Source organism: Perissodus microlepis, chromosome 11, assembly GCF_051167445.1.
Source record: "Perissodus microlepis isolate ML-2025 ecotype Zambia chromosome 11, ASM5116744v1, whole genome shotgun sequence".
NCBI lineage: Eukaryota > Metazoa > Chordata > Actinopteri > Cichliformes > Cichlidae > Perissodus > Perissodus microlepis.
The window spans coordinates 7490857-7515689 of record NC_140471.1 but is presented as its reverse complement, the minus strand read 5'-3'; the positions used below and the strand labels follow the sequence as shown (position 1 = coordinate 7515689).

The following is a 24833-nucleotide window of genomic DNA, read 5'->3' as shown; positions in this document are numbered from 1 at the left end:
GTGGGTTAAGAACAGGTAGAGTCTACAATCTTCAGGTTTCATGTAATAAAGTTCAGATGTCTTTCCATTTGTAATTTCCACAGTATTAGAAACTGGATTTGGAATGTCTTTTTTTTAATTCAATCCCAGCTTCAGTAATGATATTTATAGAATTTGGCATTTTTTGTTTGTTCTTCCTTTATACAACCTGTTCAAAAGATTCAATTAAAACCAGGTCCCAGAACTCAAGCATCTGGTACAGGGGAGTTGTTTTTTGTTGTGCTCCAACAAACCATCTCCGTTCTCACAGTCAGCACTGTCCCCAGCTAGAGTTTAAATTAAACACTGCTCTTTACTCACTCTCTCTTATTTCCAAATCCTTTCCTCTGATTTTTTTTTCTTTTTTCTTAGCATGCTGTTTGTCTTGAACAGATTCTCCACAATCCCAGGCACTCATTTCAAACGGTTCCATTGCCCCTCACAGCTGTGTTTTATTGTCTTGGTTAATGAATTTGTTTTGTAGGGGCTTTTGGGTTCCCTGGCAGTGGTGAGGCAAGACACTCGTTCAGGCAGCGCGTTCAAGTGTTGTGTGTGATTTCAGTCATTTCTAGACACTGAGCTGTGTTCAGAGGAGTCTGTCCACACATACACATTGTTATGGCCTTTCCATGCATACATACAGATGTTAGATTTTTATTTTCTCATAATCTCTTTCATACCCTCTTATTGTGCTTTATCGACAGTTACCAGTTTCCACTTAAAATGATTGAGATGCAAAACATGTGCTTCTTTATGACCGAACAGCTGATTCCTAAGCACTAGATAAGCAGATGTGTTGCTCCTTGAATCACTTCATCGTAGGGATGTTTATTGCAGCATTATGATCCGTCATTTTTTGTGCTCGATGTTAATGATGATAAAGTGAGGCTGAGTTCAGTTTAGGCAGCAGGAGGACCCTCAGCCAGGGAGCTATGAATAGATGATGGAGCAGTTTGTGGTACTTATCTCACTGCTATGTCATCAGCTGTGTCACCAAGCAACACAGAAATGCAGACCCATACCATGCACGCACACACACACACACACACACACACACACACACACACACACACTCTGTCATACACATTGTTTCCACATTCTCAACATGGTAACTGTATTCTGCTTTTATTTGGGAGCCAGGACTCTTAATGGTTCTTTATGACTGAACAGCTGACCCGTGTGTGTGTGTGTGTGTGTGTGTGTGTGCATTCTGTGTGTGTGTGTGCATTCTGTGTGTCAGCTCTGCTATGACGTTATTTCTTCTCTAGAAGACAGAGTAAGAGATTTAGATGACAGTGTGTGAAAGTGTGCAAGTTTGTTCCTGACAGTCTTTCAGTTATTCTGTGTCATTTTCTGATTTTACTGTGTGCCTTTTATACGCTTGCTACAGTAATAAGCAAACATATTATTTTAGCAGTGATAATAATACTTTTTTATTTTTATCACTCTCTTTCACACACACACATACACACATAGTAAAAAAAGCACATACAGAGGCAGCCCGGGTCAGCCATGTGCTCGTACCACAGTGTTAGAGGAAAATACCCTCTGGTGCAGGGGAAGTCCCGGTCGGCTTCATCTTCCACCTCATCCTGGGATGATTACACGCATGGGAAACGGGGATTTAGACTTCCTCCAACACTCATGTACACACACACACACAAACAAACACACATACATCCCCACTGATGCCAGTGCACACACAAACATGTAAAGGGTTGTATACAGGTTTACAAGATGTTATCAGGTTGGACTGTCTGAAGTATAAATCTTAGAAAATACATCAAGTTCCCAGTCACCCATTATTGCCTTCTCTCTGTTTACCTTGTCCAACTTTCTTTCCCACACTGTCTATCCCATTCAATCTTTTCTCCATCGTGGAACTGGCACGTCTGCTTGCTGGAAGAGTGTTGGCTCTTCCATAGCTAGCTAGTTACTGGACTAAATGGCTGCTATTGGGCAGGGTTCCTCCTCTGGAGACAATAATACTGCTGTTACATCTGTTTAGTCTTAAATGTCTACCCTTAAGGAGGCATAGTGGCTTTTTTTCCTGAAATAATTGTCCACACAGCCACACTCAACTACACTTACTAGATTTAAAAACTGTCCCTTATAAAAAAAATGAGTTTAGTGTGTCTTATGGTTTAAAATAAAATGTCATAGTGTCATGTATACTGATGTGCCATACTGTTTCGTGATGGGGCCTCCTCAGAGCTCCCATTAGTCTGGGATTACATGAACAAACAGAATACAGTTCTGTGACAGGTCATCCTTTCAAATATCTTGAGAATTTTGCATAATGTTAAGTATAATAACCAAATAAAAGTAACTCACTCTTACCAAATACTGCTAAATGTTACTGTGGGAGCATGGAAGCTTGATGGCCTGTATGTAGCTCTCTTTCACGTAGGAGTGTTAGCTAGATGTCAAAAGCACGTAGGACAGCTTATCTTAGCCACGGTGCTGTTGACAAGCTTGGCTCAGCGAGCGACCTGCGGCCGAATCCTCGTCTGTATATGTTTAAAGTAAACCGTTTCCCAAGCCACTCCTCTTTGTGATGAGTGTTTCATATTGTCTTGTAGCTGTTGAGCTTTGAGAACTCGAGTATCTTTCTTGACCTCTGATCTTTCCAGGACAGTAAGGTGTCAGAGGATCTTTTCAGTGCTCTGCTGGCCAACAGAAATAAGGAGACATGAAACGAGGGTAAAAATCTAAAGCATGGAAAAGTAACAGAGCAGACAGTGGAGACAGCTTGAGAGAGGTTTGCCAAATGAGAGAAGAGGGAAGAGAGTAAGGAAGAAATGTTCAAAGATGAGCCATTACACAGTGAGAGTACAGCGTCTGAATGTGGTGTTTGCTTTGATTCCTGTCTCCGTCCAAAGAATTTGTCTGTAAAGCTGGGAGCTGATGTTCCTGAGAGGTCAGCTCTTAACCAGTCAACCTGGCTATTAACCCTCTCTGAGGGCCAGATTCCTTTCACCCTGACCTTTCCCCATCCTGCTTAGCACTATTTTCATTTGCCCGGTTGCTGCTGAGAGGAATAATAAATAAAGCTCCTTGTGCAGCTGTCTCCTTTTCCATTTTGGCTGCCTTAGATCTGTAAAGTAAGTGTCGTCTCAGCTTATCTTAAACATACATATTTTCATAGCCAATGTTCATCTTGCTGCCCTTCTTTTGTTATGAAACCATATCTTTTTCTTTTTTCCCTGTGTCTAACTGACCCTTCTGTGTGAATCAACTGCTAATTGACAGCCAGTCATAACAGCTCACCTTCCCTGTTCAGCCTCTGCACTCCAACCAACCTTCTTCTCAGAGCATAACCGTGGCACATTCTTAAATTGGCCCCTTGGAAACTCAATCTATTTGAGATCAGTAGCAGCTGAATTTGCTCTCTCCTCAATCGGTTTTGGCAAAATTGGCGTGAAAACTCCAGATAAAATCACAAAGCTCGGAATTCTGTTAGAGCAGGGAAACAAATGGTGCCTTTGAGGAAAGGCAGGAGGCCCCCGCCGTGAACCCAGAGATCGAGTGACAACTCAGGTGAGCAGGAGTGCCCTCTCTCTCTGCCTGCAAGGGAAACAGGGTCATAAACCCAGGGGACTAGTAAAAGCAATGTGCACCAGGCCAGCTAGCAGACACTATGGTAGATTTTGTTCAGTGTAAAAACACAGAATTTTTGTCCAGTGAAGTGAAAAGAGGAAATAGTTGTGGGGGTATTTTTTCTTCCATCCACCTGTAAAAGCAAGATTCCACCTAGAAAAACAGGTGATGGGGAAGATTAAGTAACTCGAACATTGCAATAAAAGTGTGAGTGTGTAGTGTCTTTGTTATTCTCCTTTTTCTTTCTTGTCTTTTTGCGTTATGGTCTGCAGTAGCATTGAGTTCTGCTAAAACAAAACACAACATCCTTAATTCAGTTAATTGAAAGATTCACAAGAGGTTATTCAGCGACGAGAGTAGTTGTAATGTGTACTGCATTATGGCGTGAGTTATTGTGCCACATGTGTTCTTAATGTTAGTGATGGAGGAACCAAGCATTATTCCATGTATACATGAACTGTTATCTATCAGTACATTTGTGAACTGAATATGTTTAAGTTTGCGACTGGAACTGAAACCTGATAGCAGCGTGTAAAACCCACATGAAGTCAAGGTAATGACAGATATGCACGGGTAAGTTCCATGTAGTCACCGGAGACACAACTGAAAAACGTAGCTCAGATGGTTTAAATAATCAGGACGTGGGCTTGATTTTGTACTTCACCTGCTTCAGTTTGTCTTCTTGGATGAGCTCCAGTGTACATGTCAAAAATGAATCACCAGATGCCCCCTCACACAGGTGTTTCCGTCCAAGTAAGCTGCTTCTGAATCCCCCCACCCATCCATGCAGTCAGTTTATCATTACTTTGAACATGTGAAATTGTTTGTTCTCCCAAAATGAGCCTTTGAGCTACGTTCATGTTCATTTTTCTGTCTGCAGAACATTTTTTTTGTTAGTTTAGCCTTGTCCTCTACAGTATGTTTCCATTATCAGGGTCCTTCTTGGTCAGCCAAGTCAGGGGATAGGGGGTCTTACATAATTCTCCTTTGAGAGCCTAACATGCAGAACCCGAGAGCTTTTGTCTCACTCGACCCTCGTAGCTAATCCAGGCACAAATTACAGGAAGATTACTTCAATCCTCCTGCTGTAAATAGACAGAGAGCCAGGATTGTTTTTGTCTTCATGCCACTTTTGAGTTTTCAGTGCAGTCTTAAGTGCATATTTGTGTGTCTCCTCACTTATGAAGCGGTGCGCTCTTACTGTGTCTCTTTTCGAAATTGTGAGCGTGTATGTGCGGGCTTCCTGGAGCGTGAGCTGATCACAGCAGCGTCGCTCCCAATCTTCTATAAGACCACCTGCTGAGCATCTGCCTCCTACACCTCCCACCCTGTCCTGCTCCAAACAGCCTCACATCACCTCAGGACTCTGTTGTTTTCCCCTGCTGTTACTCTCTGCTCACAAACTTGTAACTAAAGCAGAGAATACAGAGATGGCTGGAAGGCAGCACAAGTTTCAGAAGAACACTCCACGACTTAATGAAAGGCATTTCTGCAGCTTTTTGAAGTCTCTTAGACATTTGCTTTCTTGAACCGCCAAGGTCATGCTGAAGACAATGCAGTTTGAGGTTTCTTTTGTTGTTTGTTTGTTGAAAACGTAGCGCCAAAGCTAATGATGTTAGGCCAAAACCTCGGATGAGAAATCTTAAGGTACTTTGCTGCTTTATTCTTTATTGTGAGACCATGAGTGACGGTGCGTGTCACACTTTGCTTTGCCAGTGAAAATGTAACGAGCGATGAGATGTGTCAAGAACGCAAAATCGCTGCCAGTGTCTTCACAGAGACACCACTGGTCTAACATCTAAAGTCAAGCTCCGAGATGTCTCACAGTAGCTCAGCGAAAGGGACTTTTATGCCCACTTTCAGAAACAACTTTGACCACCGTTAATCTCACCTCATTCAGGGACTTTTGGTATATACTGGAGCCTGTACTTTAGATTAGAAAATTGCTCCCACACAGATCTCAAAAATAAACAGGGATGGTGAGGGCTAACGAGAGCCAGTTGTGCTCTGCTCCATCCCTGTGGAAAAACAGAAAAAAGTACGTCTGATGAATATTCTGCTGCTGTGGGGGCTAGGATCATAGCGGCTCAGAGAAAAGACAGACCCCAGGGTGCTTCTGTCTCACTGTGACTTCTCATCATGGTTTTTTTCCCCCTTATCTGGCCTTCAAGTTATTGTAAACAGGTACCCTGTAAAATGTTACGAGCCTGGGTGCAGTTGTTTAGGTATATCGGACGGGATACCATGTTTTCATATTAAGTGCATAAAGGCCATCAGACGACATTTATCAGCGGTGTTCGAGCTGCCAAGTCCTCCATTTAGCTTTAAAATTTCACTTTTGTAACTCTGCTTATTTAGTTTATCTTGTATCATGTTCATTATTAATGATGGAAGCATTTGGTGATAAAGTCTGCTCAGCAGTGTCTGATTGCAGCCAAGAGATTATGTCGGATGAGCAGAGAGAGTCTGTGTATCATTTCTGAATACTTGCATCATGACGGTCAGGCCGCTTTCCCTCCTTTGTTTGTTTTCACTAACACGCTTGTGGTGTTAATCTAGAAATTGTCTTGTGCCGTCTTTTGAACGCTTCCTTCGGCGAGTTAGGCAACTGCATTGCATCCTGCTTATATAAAGAGCTTGTGCTATTGTTGCGATATGGGGTAATTCCTGCACGTCCTCACAGTCACCCCTAACCTAAGCAGTAGATTTGATTGGTGCGACATAATTGTGAGGATTTGGGTTTAGATGGTGGATCTGACGGGGATGACTGAAGCAATACATCTCCTGTTGAGCTTTAAGGGTGGTGTCTGTCAAACCTTTTAAATCATTCTTGATTGCCAGAGTTTTGGAGCGGGGCATGGTGGGTTTGGCGAGCTTCTCCAAGGGCCTGGAGTCACACTGGGAAGGCCTCGGTCTTAAACTCAACGTGTTGAGCACACTACTGTAGCCTGCGTAATGTCAGCGCTCTGGATGCAGCTCTGATGTACTAAGCAATGGCAATCTGCATTCTATTTGTAGCAAAATATTTGTAAGCAAGCTAATGTCGTGAGCAGGCATGAGAGAAAAACGTTTTTGAAGTTCAATTATAAAACAGAGGCTTTGGTCGCCACATCTTCCAGAGCCAGGTCTTTGTTGAGAAGCAAACTGTAGTTCCCCAGATGGACCACATTAACTCGCTCTCTGTACAGTTGTTCTTTCCATTCTCCCGCCTTTATCATTTCTCATCTTTGTTTCTGGGCCAGAGCTTTTCCAAACTTTAGGGCAGCTGGAAACCAAAGAACATCATCTCTGCATTTATGTTCTTGTCGGTTCATCTTTCCTTTGTTTTTTCAGTTAGGTGTTTCACAAGCCCCTCTCTCATGCTCCTCTGTTTAGACCAGCCATCTCCTCGCTTCTGCCCCAGTCGGTCTTTCCGGATGAAAAGTGTTCCAACTGACCCAGCGCTTTAGGAATGTCAACATGCATAAATTATTACTGTCACCGCAGTGTTTGCTTTCCCCCCGTGAGTCACGTGGCATCAAAGGAGCGAGAGATTCTCTGACATGGTAAGCAAAATATTCCCACATTGTTATTCCTTTGGTCCACACCAATAGATGGAGAAATGGAGTAAGGAGAGATATCTGGGGACCTGGAGCGTGGAAGGAAAAAACAAAATGGTTCGGATATTGTCTCTCGTGTTCCTTTGAGAAACATGTTGCTAAACCCTGGCGGAGTAAACCCACCCACCAGCATTACTGGGTGGAGGGAGCTTGTTAAAATGGCCCCACTTGGCGCCCTGAGCTTTGGAGTACACTGTTTAAAGTACAGTCGACAGTCACGCCGAAGCACTCGGCATCCATTTGCGAGCTCTGGGGTCACGACCTTCCTTTACCTCTTTGTTGTGGTTCAGTTAAAGTGCATAGCAGGTTGCCTTTGTTATTGAAACAAAGTTTAGTGTGCTAAATGACTGCCTTTGATGCCCTTTCTTGCTCTGCATTATTGCGTACAAAGCAGTGACTTCATATTATAAATGTCTTCCCTCCTCTGTTTTCCTCAAGAAAATAAGCAAGTGAGTTGTGGTTTCTAATGGCATGTGGTAAAGTATTATTGTTATTTTGATTAGGATGAGGTATTGCTGCATTGAAGTTTTCCTTCATTGGCACAATAACACAGAGGCCTGCTATCAGCTTTATGCTTCTGGTAAACAAAAGTGGGTAGCACAGCAGGGGCTTAACATCTAAACTTTGATGTAGTCAAGATACAGAAGTTAATTTCAATGTAGGCATTTTGCAAGCAAGTAGCTGAACTGAATAGTGCTGTCAGAAAGATTTAGTAATGACTTCCCGTGTTTTTCAATGGGAATTCTACTGGAGTTACAAGAGAACATGGGAAAAATGTGATAAACCATTTTTCTACTAAAAATGCATGAAAAGTGGCTCAGTTCCCTAAGCTGACCTCACCTGGCTGCTATGGCTACTGCAACAGCCTGTCATTCACTGGAGGAATTCAAGCTGAAGCATTTCACTAATAAATCAAGAAATCTCTGTATGCCTCTCTGTGTGCTCTACACATATCTCATCAACCATTCATCCAGTCTGCTTCAAACGTGGCCAGTGTATTGCTTGGGGATAAAGGAATTTTAGTCTCATTTAGTGCTATTTTTGTGGGTTTTTATCCTGTTGCACCATTTCAGTCTGGGAACTTTTGGGAATCCTTGTATTATAAGAACCTGAATGTAGTCGGACTACAGTTTGGATATGTGGCTATTAAATGGGCCGTCTTGAAAGGAATAATAGTCACCTTTGTTACTTGGATCGTATTTATTTTATTCTTTCCTGTCGACTACCATGGACTTCCCTACCATCTTAAAAATCCAGATTTTCATGTTCCCTGATCCCTGATCCCGAATGGCAACTTACTTTTCATTCATCTGGAAAGCATCAACTGCATATGTGATATTCAAATGTAAAAAGTATGCTGTCATATTTGACTAGCCAGCCAGCACTGTGAACGGGTGGCATTTGGATGATGTGACACTTGCTTCCGATTCTTAGCCTTTCTTTAGCAAGCTGTTCTGAGTTACACTGATAGAAATGGGGTCAGGAGTCACACAGATGCACTGTGATATGATTGGCACTCAGGAGACTCATGGTTTCACACTTTGGGGATTATCCTTCATTTTCCAGAATGCTCTGCCTGGAGACTCTGATGGGATGACCTCACGATTGGCTGGTGGGGGTTCGGGTGTGGAGGGATGTGTATGTGTGCGTAGTTGCACGTTCATGATCACGATCACCTAAGTCCAGAGGAAGATTGCATTGGGATCTGGAAAGAGCTTTTCCAGTGAAGCCATTATATAATATAATAGAAAGTAATAGCTGGAAAAGGGGATTCCAGCTGGGACTGGTCCTGTAGTTACAGTCAATGTTTGTATTTTAAATTTATTGCCCTCAATAATTGAATAAATTGGTATAAAGTTAATGCATATAGAGGTATATGTTTTCTTTGTATACATGCTGTTTTTTTCCAGTTAGTAGGTACAATAAGGATCTAACTAAGCTGCAAGAAGCAGCAAGTTAAAGTGATTGAATAGCCACTGACTTCATGTGTGTTTATGCGTACATGTTTGTCAATACACTGATTGAATGCACAAACTTATGAACACTGTGCATTTGGCACGTTTTTTCATTGTCTCTCTTCCTGCGTGGCTCTGATTGTGTTCCCCATCATCCCTTATTCCACTTGTAAGCACATCTAAATATAGACCAAAAATTTGCTTAGGGGGCACTCTGCTAGTAGTGGTGGTTAAAGAGAAGATGGGGTATTTGCTGTAATTGTAAATGCATGTGTACAGCCTACGTTTGGGAAGGGGGAAAAGCATAAAGAGCGTCTGGCAGGTTCTGCTGGCTCGCTCTCTTTCCCAGCTGCTATGCAGCTTATTTGTCCCTTCCAATGTCGGGTGCTCCTCGGAGGGGATGTTTTGCCTTTGCTGAATACCTTTTCAAATACCTCCTTACCTCAATGCAAGTTTCACTCGCTTAACTTAACACACATGGAGACAAGTCCAGGCCCTTTCTGCCTTCTCTCTCCTCCTCATTGCTTGGAAAATCTGACATTTCTACAGAAAAGAAATGCACACATCCTGTCCTCATTATGGCAGAGAAAGGAAGGGGATCTGGCTAGGCCAATCCTATGGAAGCCCCACACATGAGCCCAGTTGAACAGAACAGGCAGGCAGGCATGCTGCTGCGTTTTATATGGCTCTTGTTCTTAGCCTTTGATGACACTGTTTAGAATAGGAAATATCTAATAAGTCAAGTATTCTGTCTAATGTGCTGCCAGTGGGTTTAGTGTTTGCCTGGAGGTCTTGAAACACTATCTCCGCCACAGCAATAATATACATTTAAAATTCTCATTGGAGTGTGTGGAAGGGAGTGATGCAGAGAAAGAGAGGGGGCAGCTGAGAGTACATGCTGTAATAGCAACCATGTGCAGACTGGAGCAGATGAGGGTGGGAGAGAATGGGACACACCTTGGGTCTGTCTCCTGTGTTTTACAATTCATCATGTTTCAAAAGACAGCAGTAGCTAATCGAAACTGACGTTGTTCCTGTTTACATGGATGGGAAACACTGGGGATAGGCCTCAGTCATGGTGTAACTGTGGTGTTGGAACTGGTGAGTAACTGACTACTCATGCTGCGTCTAACAAACCTGTACAGTATGTAGGATTTTTTTGATGTAAAGTAGTGGTCAAACACACCAGACCCACCTTATATGCTTACATGAGACTGTTTGCATTCTTTCATTTTTTCCTTTTTTCTTACGTCAGCCTCTGCTCCACTTTAACAAAGTGCTTCTGTGTGTTGTGATCCAAACAGTTTTTCTTAGCATCTAGAAATGTTTCCACACATTTGGGAATTTTTTCAAAAAGTCAAATCATTTCGATATTCCAGCTATATATGTCAGTTCTGGAAACATGTCCAGTAAGTGATTTGGTAGGTAGCATTTAGTTTTAGTTATTTGTCTCATATCTATCCCATGGGAGCTAATGGCAGCTTCTTTGTAGCCTTGGAAGATGGCATTCTTTGGTAGCAGAATAAAGATGCCTGTTTTCATTGTCACTTGAAATCCAGCAACAGTGCTCGCGTTGATTTATATCATCTGTCACTGCAAGATTTTTATTGCCACAACGGCTGGAACCCTCCCGACATCCGTTAGCTGGAGCCAAGCATAAAATCTCAGCTGCTTCATACACAATACCACAGTAACTACACAAAACATTTTGATTTGCTGGGGTGAGGCTCTTTTTTTGTAGACATTTCCAATATTGTAAGAAGTGCAAAATGATTATTAGACCACAGTAAAAAGTCCCAGAGCATGCCTTTAATGTCTCTGTGGCTGTACGATGCTTCCCTTCTTTGGTCAATTTGTCCATGGATTCAATCAAATGAGTTATTTGATTTGTGTTCTCTCATAAAGCCAGGACCGACACAAGAAACTGATTTACAGATTAAAAAAAACAAAACAGCAAATGTTCTCCAGTTTCATTTGCTTCCCTTATCTCCATGGTAATGCTAACACAGCAGCTTGCTTTGGTTTGAGATAAGGCCATGTCTTTTATTGCAAACAGACTTCTCTTTTTTAAGCCATAATTTTTTATCATAAAGTGGTAATTATTATTGTGTATTTACACTCTTTACCTTATAATTTCATGGCTTGCACAGGTTAGTAGCCATACTGCTTACGTTAGCTTCTGATAGCTGTTATCAATTTATAAAAAGCAAACATGATAAAGCTAAGTTACATTACCTAGACTTTTATGGTTTTCTTTCTTTGCATGTCAGTGAACAACAGGTCCACCCTTACAAGGGTGGAGGTACTAATACATCCATTAATCCATCCATCCTCCTCTGCTTATCCAGTTCAGTTGGTTTGCATTCATTCTAGTGATGGATTTTACACTTTTGAAAAATAGCATTTTGGTCTTTTTCAACAGTTTTTTAGGAAGTGTATCAGTGATGGTGCACTGCTGTTTTACTAATCTTTTAATCGCCTTAATTTTCTGCAAACCTTGTTGTGCTCTGGTCAGAAGCACAAAACACAAAAGCTTTTTTTCCTTTCTTTTTCCCTCCTATTCTCGTCCTGCTAATGCTAATAACCTTTGCACTTTTTTTTTTTTTTTGCCAAGAACATATGCATCTGTGTCAACATGGCTTTCCCTTCAATGTTTTTATATACAGCTGCGTCGGCATGAGCAGACGCGAGGTGGTCGAGACCCCGTAGCGGGCACTGACTCTTCATCGCGGCACAGTGGGACTGGACAGGACAGCGGCTTCGGCAGTGACAGCGCTCGCATCCGTATTGTGCAAATAGAGCAACAAAGCGGGGCCAGTCACCACTGCATTGCCAGACCCTCCCACAAGTCCACCATTACCAAGAACCTAAGCTTTATCCCCTTTGACATCTTTCTCACCGCTAGTAGGCTGTCTGTGATGACCTATGCTTGCTCCAGCCCTCCAAAGGCAATTCCCTCTCTGTCGGATACTCCTGGCACACCGGAAAAGATGCAGCCTGGGGATAAGGTAAATAATAAAAGCTTGTCACATGGAAGCTCTTGCACGCATCAGTTTCTGGATCTCTTTGTTATCCACGTGTCGTGAATTATAATAGAAAACATGTACAATAGCATGCAGTGTTATTATGTTATTATAAGAGTTATAATGTTTGAGTTTTACAGCAGGTTGATTTTGTACAGTTGTCTAATTGAAAATATAATTTGCAATTATTTTGTGTGTCTGATAAAAGTAGTTTCATACAGTCTAAATTATCATAAATATAACAACTCAATTTAATATAGTGCAACATGGATCATCAGTGCTCATCTATCCACATAATAACATTAATATACTGTGTGTGTATTTATGCTGATAAATCATTTCAAAAGATTCCCACAGTCTAAGCAGATGTGGAACTCAAAGACACCTGGGCACCAGTTCAACATAAGCCCACTCAAGATAGAAAAGCAAACAAATAACCGTGTTGTGCATTTGGAGCTGATAAATTAAACTTGCTCACATCTACACAGAGTGCACATTATGTTTTTTGGTTCAAGTTTTTATAAGCAGCACCAAACAGCCCAATTTGATATGTATAAGGTCAACAGAACCAAAGTAAGATCCTCAAATTCCAGTGATTTCATAGGAATGCTGCTGCAGTAGTAAGAGATTCCTTTTTATCTGATTCAGGTTGGAAAGAGTGCCCTCAACCAGCCTGAGACCAGCCTCCAGTCTGAGTCACATTCAGCCTCGGCATCCCCAACTCCAGATCTGCCTCCAGCTACCCAGAGTTCACTTGCTGGCTTGACTGCTGAGGACATCCTCAACAGCAACACCTCCCAACCGGCCTCTCCACTGCTGAGAGGAAGCCTGCTCTCCCTGGATGGCCTGCCTACTCCGACACGCTCCTCAGCCCGTCAAGCACTTGGTGTAACCATAGTTAGGCAGCCTGGGAGAAGAGGGGCTGGCGACCAGGTGTTGGAACCCCTCTTGTACCTACAGGTGATGCAACCTTCTGCCCTTCTCAGCTGTCACCACCGCAAACAGAGGATGGAGCTGTCTGTGTTTGATGTGTCCTTAAGAGGAGTAGCTGCTGACTACAAGTGTCTAGGTGAGAGAGATAAGTAAATATGTTCCTGGGGATGGCTGGGGATACTTTTAAAAGGTAAATGGATTTGAATTTTGTTATTAAACTGTAGATCCTGGACAAATTGACTTCCATCTCCCCCCATGAGTCATATTCACTCAAACTAATAAATGTGAAACTTCCTGATGTTGACATGTATGACCTTTTATTTTTCTATTCATGTTTTTATGTGCCTCGTTTTGTTCAGACCCGGGAAAGACTCTACCAGAATCTCTGGACTACAATGTGTTTTGGCTGCAGACAGTAGCAGGAGAGGTGGACAGTAAAACGGGGATTCCTCCCCCTCTGCTCTGCCTCCAGATTAAGGATTTCTTAAATGGACCAGGTGGGAATCGTGCACACACACACACACACACTTTTGTATACTCATGCAAAAAAGGTGGGTGGGATTTAACAAAAGGGGGCAGTTTTTTTTGTTTTTTTTTTACACTGGTCCCGGTAGGTTTGGATGGCTTCTTTCCCTCAATATATGAAATCATCATTCTGTATTTACTTGGATTTAAATTTGTTTGATGATCCCAAACATTTAAGTGGGACAAATATACAAAATTCAGGGGCTAAATACTTTGTCACAGCGCTGTATTTTAGTTAAAACAACAACATGCTTCATTTTTAGCACTGACTTCCTCTGGTGTATAATACCATCCAAAAATCCAGTTTCAGCTCTGGGTTCATTTTAGTCCCTTTACCTTTATCCATAAGTTCTTGTTTTTCTTTCTGTGTTTAGTCTTATAACAGCAGTTCAAACTGTCATCCTTAAACACAGCAATTTCACAGCCAGTTTTCTATATACTGCACACGAGTAAACACACATGTGAGCACATGATGAGAAAATTATAAGTAACCTTATGGATGTTTGCTTCAGAAAGCCACTGATATCGCAGGTGTCCGTTTCTTTGAACAGTACAATACAATCCCCTGTGGGTTTAAGCGTGTAGTCTCATGCTTCTTTGAATTTGCCTGTCACTGTGTTTGGTTCTCTATTTTTAGGTTGATATGATATCCATATGAGTAGCTTTAAGCTAAGGTTTTTGACCTAAGGGTGTGGTTGACATTCTACACAAATACAAGAGCAATAAATAAAAGTGTGAGTGGGCCTTTGAGTCTCAGTGTGCACAACCTTTTTATCCCTGTGAGCGTGTGTAGGCGCAGAACATCTTCTAGAGTTCAGCTCCCTGAACCCAGGCCAGATGTTGCAGATGCATACGCACTGACACCTAACTACAGACATACTTTGACATATAGCCTGTCTTTCTTCCACATGCATACAATCATGAACATATACTGTGCGTGTATACAGGGAGCACAGGATGGACTGGAGGTGTTATTGATAATAGTTTAGCAAAGCATATCACTCCCTTGCTCCCACACACTTTACTTCCTGCTGTCAGCTGAAAGCCCTTAGCTGCTCTGTCCACCTGGAGGCCCACAACACAATACAATGCAGCTCTATGTACACCCCAACAATCACACAGTACAAGCAAACACAACCAGATCCATCAGTGACGCCACTAACCAATGAGTGAGACCTTTGAGTGAGTCCAGATTGCATAACTGTTTTAACAGATTTTAAGGTATATGGTAATAAATGATACTTCACAGTATGTGCATTAAGGAGTGGAAAGAGAGTGCCCTGCAACATTGGTATGCTTTAATCTGCCTGTGGAAAAAGGTAAGAAAGAGGAGCAGTTATCGCTCAGGTGCATGGTGGGTTAAATAGATTCAGTTTATTTGTTTATTAGGTTATTAAAAAGTGTATATGGCTCAGTGTTGATTTTTCGATTTACGTAATTTATTTATAGAAGCCCTGTCCTTTTCACTGAACAGAGTTATATCTCTAATGATAATTATACTGTAGTTATATCTGATGCCTGAGTGCAGCTGAAGTGGCGATGCCAATAATGTGAAATTACAGTCAGGTGTTTCCCTTGAACTAATAAAGAGATGAGCTATCTCTCTCTCTCAGTAGGATTAGCTGCATCACAATCACTCACATTCATTCTCTTTACACACAAACACACACACACACACAAAACCATACCACATGACTCAGACAGGATCCAGGCTCAGTGTGAGGTTGCTCCGGGTCAGGCTCTGCTGGAAATTTCGAGAATTGACCACACATGCTACTGGTTCTTCCTCACCCCTTCAACCACATAGTCACACACTCCGACACATGCATCCATACACACACTTTCAGCTTTGTGTTGTTTAGTTGGATAACTCTCTGGGGAAGATAATTATCGTCTTCAAGGTCGGGGGAGAAAAGGAAGAAGTTACACAGAGCAGAAGAATCCCAATACCAGAGGTTGTTTTTGTAGAAGACCCTTATTCACAAAATGTTTGGACGGGACACTGACAAATTATTTTCTAATTCATAAATGAATCACTAAGTAGTTCAAGAAATGCCCTGACTATGATTGACTAGCTGAAAACTGGATTATGAAGAACAAACGCATTTAGCATTTTATTCATTTGTCCTTCTGTTGTTTTTACAGGTGATTTATTTGTGTGTAAGTCTCTGTAACTATGTGGGTGCTGCTATGTGTATCATGTTTGGCGGCCCCTACTTTAATTTGACAGTTCTTCACATTTAATTTATCTCAGCCCAGCACAGATGGAGAGAAGACAGCCGTGAGGCCACATCTTGCTGTGTGTTTACAGCAATATGCTCGCAATTTCAGCAGCATTTATTCAGCAAGACCAATCAAAGCGGCCCTCCCAAGGATGCTGAGTGGGAAACACTTGTAAAATGTGTACTGTAAACTGGATGGTGTTTCAGCATTGACCCCCACTCAGCAGCTGCTCATCAAATACATGCGTGCGCTCACATAAACATAACTAATGCCGATGCTTACAGAACGTCAGCCTTTTCAGAACTACTTGAGTTCAAGGCTTGACCAGCGGAGACATAGATGATAAAGTCCTGAGTGGATCGGGGGTTTTTTTTCAACACGAGCAGCAACCAGTGAGCACACAAATACGCATACTTTCCCTCCCTGCTCATTTTTTGTTAGTCATGTCCAGAATCGTAACTGCTACCACTCGAAGTCGAGATCCGCCTTTCCTCTGTAAAGAAGCAGGTGATAGATTAGCTTGAACAAATTGGAAGCACTGCTCTCTGTCCCTGGTTTCTGTCAAACCAGAGTTCGTAGAAATGTTGTCATTTACTGTATACAAGGGTGTGCCCCTCCGAACCATCCAGACCCTCTCTGATTCAAGTCATCTGAGTGACTTTTTTGTAATGTTGGGAAGCAACAGGTACCCCCCCAAAATATTGTTTGCACTTCCGAACCCAGAAAGAAACACATGCCCTTCACATACAGGTCCCGCGTAATTTGACACATTGCCACCTGTGTCAGACACAGGCTTTCCACTGTCAAGTGTCAAGCATGAAAGTCAGCTAGAGAATTCAGAGGGGAGGGGGTGGGAATGAAAACAATGTTTCTGGTGGTTACGCATAATCACATATACCAACGCCAGGTTCAAAGTGGGGACAGCATCACACGTGACCTCACCAAAAAGCCACAGTAACCTGGGTAGTAAAACGTGTTTGATCTCCCACACTACTTTGCAGAGGGGTGTGTGTGTTTGTGCGTGTGTGTATACCTCTGTTAGACCTTGATCTTCCACTTTCTCCAGTGCTAATAGAGGCTGACACCTGAGAAGGGCCAGTCTGTGAGTCCCTGCAGCCTGTTCACATTAAGGCCTGTTATTTAAAAGTATGCGAGCACCACCTTTCAGCCTTCAGGCTGGACGTTTGCTCTTTGCACAAGCCTTCTACTGACAGTCGCCAGTTTAAAATATTTGTTACATTCAGGGCAAACATCAGAGTGTTTTCAGCTAAATCATTCGTATATGTGAATCTCATTGCTGTTAATGTACTTTTTTCAGTGCCCCTGCTTGGTGACAAAGGTTTCACCACATTTCTTTCAATATTTATATTTCTTGCCTTAAAAAAGAAAATCCCAGTCACCCATGGCCCCTGCTGGCACGCTGCTGGCAGTTTAAAATAAGAGTGACATTTATGTTTTTCCTTCACTTTACAGTATATATGGTTGAGGGAAGTCTTTATCGGATGTCACATCTTAATCCATAAATACAGAATTTACACTTTAGTCTGTAAAACCTAAAAGCCTTTCTTTCCCTCTTGAGGTTAAAGTTTCCTCTTTTTATGTCATCTTTGCCTAGTGAAATCACATGTTCCTACATCTGTCTCTGTTTCTCACAGATGATCAGCTCTAGAGAAGAAGAAAAACACGTTTTGTTCGATATGTGGAAATTTGATAAACTTCTGCAAAAAAACACTGGAGGCTGTACAGATGCTGTGGCTGTCTCTTCACAGTACTAAACCCCGATAGATAGCAGTGGCCTGTAATCATTTCACACTATAAAAAGGAGGAAACTTACTCTTTTTCCCACCATTCCTTAAGGAATACTTAAATATAGAAATGGAAATTTAATATTTAACAATAAATATTCATACATTATGATATCCTGGTTACGAGCAGGAGGGAATTTATTCACTTTTCTTTAAAATCTAACTTTTCTTTAAAAGTATATACAATTAATGCACAGTTTAGTGGAATATTTTATTGATCATCGTTATTTAAAAGGTTAGTACCTTATTTCAGACATGGGCCTTACATGCAAGAAGGATAACTATAACCATGAGTTCCAGTCTGAAAAGTCTGAGTTATAGTTAGCCGTATCGACTTGCACTACTCAGTTTGATTTGGTGAGTTTCAGATTAGTGAAAAAAATAGAAATACCTTGCCCTCACTTCAGATTTGCCGTTGGTGGGGGGATAGGACCGGTAGGGTGTAGAAAGGAACTTTGGGAGTGAGTACAATGATAATGAGTACCAGGTCTCCATGTGCCGGGAGCCAGGCCATGGCACTAGCTCTGGCTGGTTGATCAGGGACATCTTTACTTGATTACAGGGATGGGTTGATTAGGTTGTGGGTGGAGGAAGAGTAAAAGATAGAAATGACTGAGCAAGAGAGAAGAAGCAGAAAGATGGCTTACATGAAACAGACGGGGAGAAAATGGATTGGTGAAGTAACATGGGAAGGGGAACAGAGGAACCTGGATGAACAGCTGCGTACAGCTATTTATTTCACCACTGTAAAGTTTCCTGGTGATAAGTCAAGTGGAAATGATAAGCTACATTGCACAGCAAATTCCACCTATCCTTCCTCCAGCTCGTCTCTGCAGTTATCCTTCCATTTGACCATGTGCTTTACTTCCGCTGAATTAAAAGAGAAAGTATCCCGAAGGCAAATTCAGTCTGTGTGTGTGTGTGTTTTGGCCTTTCACTCTTGGCAGTGTTCCCGCTCATGTCATTTAGTGCTCTTACCTGGAGAGGAGGTAGACAGGGGGCCTAAAACCCTTAAGAGGCTGTAAACACTGGGGCCTTGATGAGACCATGAAAAACAGCTGCACTAGTTTTGGTTTGGGGTTTTTTTTGTGTGTGGGGGGGGTTGCTTCCCTCTCCCATCATCATGAGCAAGTGGAAAAATGGGATAATGGAAGTGGTGTAAAACGGCATTGAGTTAATTCATGTGTCTCTGTATATTCCAGTCAAGTGTTTGAAGGCTGCAGAGCACCAGAGAGTGAGATTGAACAGGAGAGAGTGGTCTCAGATTTACGCGGCTGGCACGAAGAAAACATTCTCTTCTGCTATTCCGCAGTGTCACATTAGGATGTTACAACGAGACAATCAGGAATTTGTGCGTGCATATGTGTCCATCTAAGACGAGGAGAAGAAAGAGATTGAGACTGGACCCAGCTGTCCTTTTAACAGTTTGCATGCAAAGTTGGGTGATTAGAAGAAGAGAGAAGTTTGATTTATGAGACACAGCACAATTTAGTATCCCATGGGTCAGATAGCTGAAAATCTGCTCAGTGGGACATTGATGAAGCCTGCCTTGTCTTAAAGCCCCCAAATGGATTTTATCCAATTTATGATGTTTTTCCAAATTTCAACAGCAGGTTTTAAAGACCAAAGACCACAGCCAACAGTGAATTTATTCAATTTTAGTTCCCATTTTGACATAGTTTAAGAGGCCCTGCTCTACAATTGGACAAGCCTAAATTGTTACTATATTATAAAAAATATATATATCTATACACACACATATACATATATGTGTGTGTGTGTGTGTGTGTGTGTGTGTGTGTGTGTGTGTGTGTGTGTGTGTGTGTGTGTGTGTGTGTGTGTCTATATGCAAACAAAACACACAGATTCCCATAGAGATCTAGTTAGTCTGTTTCCATCAGGATGTATTTTTGTTTTTTCTGACTAATAAGTTATGTTTTTATTACCTGCTCAAACACTTTGCTCTCTCTGCTTCCAGCCCAGTTTTCTGTATCACTCAGCACTTCATAAATATAAGTCAGGATGTGCACAAGCACATGTCCACAGAGGGTGTTGTTGTTTGTAAAGTTTGCTAACAGCACAGATTGACTAACACTCTTTAATTTTGTATTTAAGTTTGTTTGTTTTGTTTTTTTGCTTTGTTGTCTGTCATCTGTTTTTTTTTCTCTCCACAGCTGAACTGAACATGGAGCTATCACGTCCCTTGAAAATCAGTCCCACTTTGGCAAAGCTGGAGCAGGCCAAAGCTTACCAGAATAAAATCCTACCGAACTATACATGGGACAGCTCAAGTAAGCCACCGTCTGCTTCCTCCACCCCTCATTCTTCCCCTGCAAAGACACTTCACAGGGCCTTTCCTCCTCGTGCAGACAAACAGCATCAGGCCTCAGCCCTGGGTAAAGCCAGCAGTGTTGGGGCGCTGGCACTCACCTTTCACAAGGTTTCTCTTCGGACTGCCCAGATTTTAGTGGTTATGGAGACTGACACTCATCCAATGAGGCCCAGCATGACGGTATCAGTGTCTGCCATGGCAGGAAGTCTGAACATGAAGCCAGGGTCTAGGATAGAAGGTGAGTAAACCTGTTTTGTTTTTTTTTTTGGGGGGGGGGGGTTATTACAGGTCAACTTAACAGGAACCAGAGGGACCAGCAGTGAATGTGCATGTAATGTTTAGTTACCAGGGTAACCCCTGTTCTCTAATATCCAAGCAAGGTATCTTATGATGGGAAGCGCATTTCAACATGACCACGAAAGCTTCACTAACTTGTCTAAGGACTAATGACTTCTAGGATTTTGAAAAATCTTTCAAAGTGATTTTTTGTTTTGAACCACACACCTCTCTCTCTGAACTGACCCCACAAACTGTTGAAGGGAGGGTGAATAAACAGGAAACAATGAGGGAACTTGTGCTCTTCCTTGACTATGAATGGGGAAAACATTGTTAGCTGTTACACAGCTTAGAGTAGAACGAAGCATCTTCCTCACGCTGCTTCTTTGGGGGAGGAATGAACAATAAACAATCCATCGAGTGCTCAGGGCATGGATCTCCATGAGTGCTGCCTGCTGTGCTTCTGGCAGCAACCACAGTTCATATATTGTGTGTCATTTGTTTCCCTCCAGAGGAAGGAATGATGGCTTGATGCAGCAGCAGGGGTGGTGACAACACCAGTGAAAGATGTTTAACTGTAATACTCTTGTGTCTGTGGCCAGTAGGACACTTGCTCCTCAGGGGACTGGACACTACTTTCCAGCCCCCTGAAGCCTACATTGTTGAAGTCTACATTGCACTCTGTCGTTGTGAAGACCGGGAAGGCCGGCAGTGGTTCTTACGCTGTGACTTTGTAGGGAAGGCAAAGGTCAAAAGCATCACCGTGCTTCTTCCTCAAGTCACTACCCTGCACAGTGGTTACTGCCTCCCCTAAACAACTCCTTAGCACATGAAAGCTCATATGGGGAATCCATATTGACTTGCTTGTCAAGCAGGCTGGAGAGATTGAACTACAGTGATTTCTCTCCTACTATGGCCAGGCCTATGATACAGCCATAGTCCTACATTGAAACCCAGAAACCTAGAGAATAAGCTCAATAACAACACATATCTTCTCCCAAGTTGTAGTCATCCAGTGGGAGGCTTATGTCCTGAAACAATTCAACCTAATAAGCTGAGATCAGGGTGACCATATTAGTACATGGAGGCTTTCAAACATACCATTTTACTTGGGAAGGATGGCTCCTTGATGTGAATGTGAATTGATGGTTTAGGTGGAGATGATGTGAAGGTGATAGATCACTGGGCAGAGGGAGAATAGAATCCTTCTCATCCTCGTCGCTATTGTCTCTGAGGGGATCAATCAACAAGCTCAACTTCTTCTCTGCATTCCTCTCTGGAGTCAAGGAGCTGTTTGGAAAGACAAAGAAATTTGGCCTCTGCGTCTTCGAACATGTCCACCCAGCTAGTGTCAGCTGAGTTTGGTTTGTCACTGGGCTTTGCCACAGTACTGGAAAAGCAGCAATTTGCTTTTGAGGCTACCGACACTTGCAAACAGCGTTACAGGGTTCTTCCTATCATTACATGGTAATGCTCACAAGAGATGGAATCTGTTAGCGATGGTGCATATTTGACAGGCGATGTAGAGGTGACGGGAACTTTTCCCTAAGATGGTCAACCCGCACGAAGTCCCTAACCTTAGCGAGAGTGGCTTTTCCCTGAGAGGATCTACCAGTAGTCAGAAGCACTAATGCTCAACTTTGACAGCTAGCGAAACAGCTACACAAACACAAGCTCACCGGATGTACTACCTGCAACAATTCAAGAAGCAAATTAATTTTTGTAAGGAAAATATAATTACAGCATAAAAAAAAATAATCCTGAAACCAAAAAACCCACAATTAGGGACTAGATTGACAGTAGCGCCTGTGAACAGTTAAATTAATAATCCTTGTACAAGTCTGCTGAGGAGCTCTAGTGATCTTACCAGGAAGAAAACAAGAATGTCTGGTTTGGGGCCAGAGGCTATTAGAAAGGGAGTTGGCGAATCCTGTGTCCTTGAAGTGATTGGTCTGTTTTAGACAGACTTGATGGTAATGGAGCTTCTGTGATTGATGACACTATAAGGTGCTTCTCATAGTGGGATAGCGATTGATGTTTGAAGGAAAGCTAATGAGTAGCAGTTTAATGGTATTGCCTAAGCACAGTTTACATTGTGAACATGGAAGTTAAGTAGGAAAACAGAACCGTGAGTCATTATTTTGCAGATTGCTAAAAATGGGCTTGGACCTTAAATGACTCATTGTTACATGTTCTTTTTGTGAAAACTGAAAAACATCAAACTCGTGATGTGATCCATTTCATTCTGCTATATTTCAAGATATGGCTACTTGCTTCAAGGAAATTCTTGAAACAGGTGGAGCTATGTTGGAAACATCTGTCATGACTTCACCCTGTTTGGCAGAAGTAACCAAAATTTAAGACTCTGTAATACTCTGTACTAAATGTACATGCTTTTCTGTGGCGTGTCATTTGTCTAGTACCCGAACTCAGCATTTGGGCCAAGAGAGCAATGAATCCAGGCACCTTGAAAATACAGTACTGTTGCAAAGTGCTCCAGATATCCTATACAAAATGTAGTATAGAACAGATTGTTCATTCATGTGCTCACCTCGATTACATTTTTTATTCCTTCAAATTAAAAAATATGCCTGAAATGCAATATGTTTACTCTGCAATATGTTTAATTCAACAGCAAAAGCCTAAACCATTGTTTTGGTGAGTGTGTGCCTCTTTATGAGTTATGAGTAGCTTCTGTATATCTATTGATCACTATGTCACTGCATACCAGTAGTGAAAGTATTTTCTTTCCATGCTTGTTGTATGATGTCTTTGCCTGTTTGGAAGGTTTTACATTCTGTCATATACTCCCAGTGATGAACACTGGGAATCAGATCGCACTGTTGCTTCTATTGTTATTTGGAATATTGTTGTTTTTTACATGTGCTAGCAAAGTCCTCATCTGCCAGCAACAGGGTTTGACAGTAAACTGTGAAGTGAGATGTTTGTGTTAGTCTTGGGTCTAAAGTTGTAGGACTGGGTGTATTTGATTATGTGGGTATGTGTGCATTTGGACATGAGAGAGACCGTTTTTTTCACGCAGTTATGTATGAATGTGTTTGAGGGCAAGATGTTTGTTTTTGTGCTAGAACCAAACCCTGCCTTCATCAACACTGACTATTATCCAGGAGGCTTCACAGTGTTTCCATTATGACAATCAGAACCGCTAATGTAAATTAAAGAGCTTCCAATTTCTTTGTGCAGCTGGGTGTGAGCCGGGGCACTATAACAGATGATGAGGGATTTTTAGTTTGTTTTTCACTTTTGCTGTTTCTTGGCACGTCTTCTAAAGTGGACAGTAGATGGAAACAGAAGGATAAAATAGGTGGGGGGGATTAGGGGGGAGGAGATGGCATGCGACGTGCTGGAGATGAAGAGGAAGACTTTCTCATTATCATTCAGGTAGATGTTTTTTTACCTCTGTGCCACTGAGCGGCACGTCCTCTGTTTACTGGGGCTGCAGAAGAACGAGGACACGCTGAAACAAGGCCCCCTAAGTGCCTGCATCTGTTTTACAGATGTTGTTATATAGGGTTACTTCAGATAAAATGATTGTCAAAAATGTTAATTAAAACCTCAAACAATTTGCACTTTGTTTACTCGAATCTGCATAACTGCACGGTGACACAATACTCAGCAGTGCTGCCCTGAACTGATTTTCACCAGCTTTCAGCTTTCATCCATCTTTGATGTGTTGACTTTGATAAACACAGTTGAAACTGTGTGTGCAAGGCAGTGGAAAAAAAGCAGTTTAGAGACAATAGCGCTAGTATGAAAGCTAATCCCGTCCCACTCACTGTGCTTTTGAATGACTCTACTATTTATAGTTATTACTCTTTCTTTTGCACTCAGTAATACGTTTCAAGAGATCCGTTCATAATAGTTCTTTGATTTGTTTACTGTAAACACAGGAAGTACAGATTGATTTGCCGTGAACTGTCTTTTCATGGGTATTGTTTTCTCCACAATTACCAGCACACTGAAAGCAAGCCATTAGAGCCTGACCTGATGCAAATAAAAAATATGGGGATCAGGACCACTGGTGTTTATTGACATCCACTGGGTTATTCATCCTCAGTTTGGCTCTAAACGTCTTGAAATACTGGTTGTTGTTACGCCTCGAAAAACATAACCTCATGCGCGTCTGTTCCGAACAAGACATTATAACAACTGCCATAAAACTAATGCTGTCATCATGTATGGCAGACGTTTTACTCAACTCCTCTTACATCATATCTGAGTGCTTTGTGAAATACCTGAGACATCTTAGATCCTCTGTACAGATCTCATTAAAGACGGATATTTCATTTCAGCGCCTTTTCTCAGAGCACATGCTGAGCCATGATTTGAGTAAGACTTGGGAAGTTTACGTGGCACTAAATGCTTGTAAAGAGCCTCTTGTTTATATGGGGTAAGACATTAAAGCAAACTGAATAACATGTTTATCTCACCCAGTTGCATGCGGATTTTTTTTCTTTTTGTTTACTTGACAACTTAAGCACACTTATAGATCACAACACACACGGCTTTTTTCCCCATGGGTT

The 24833-nt window shown here is 42.0% G+C and overlaps 1 protein-coding gene across 4 annotated transcripts in view; it reads left to right on the top strand.

Moving 5' to 3' along the window:
* The window catches only part of vps13b (vacuolar protein sorting 13 homolog B), a 298568-nt gene that overhangs the window by 201184 nt on the left and 72551 nt on the right, over positions 1–24833 (top strand). For 3 of the 4 annotated variants that reach the window (XM_084942710.1, XM_084942712.1, XM_084942713.1), the window contains 4 exons: positions 11839–12180; positions 12844–13264; positions 13488–13625; positions 19856–20251. In XM_084942710.1, coding sequence (XP_084798836.1) covers positions 11839–12180; positions 12844–13264; positions 13488–13625; positions 19856–20251 — 1297 coding nt within the window. The remainder of the gene's footprint in view (positions 1–11838; positions 12181–12843; positions 13265–13487; positions 13626–19855; positions 20252–24833) is intronic. The other variant, XM_084942711.1, reaches the window with a different exon arrangement.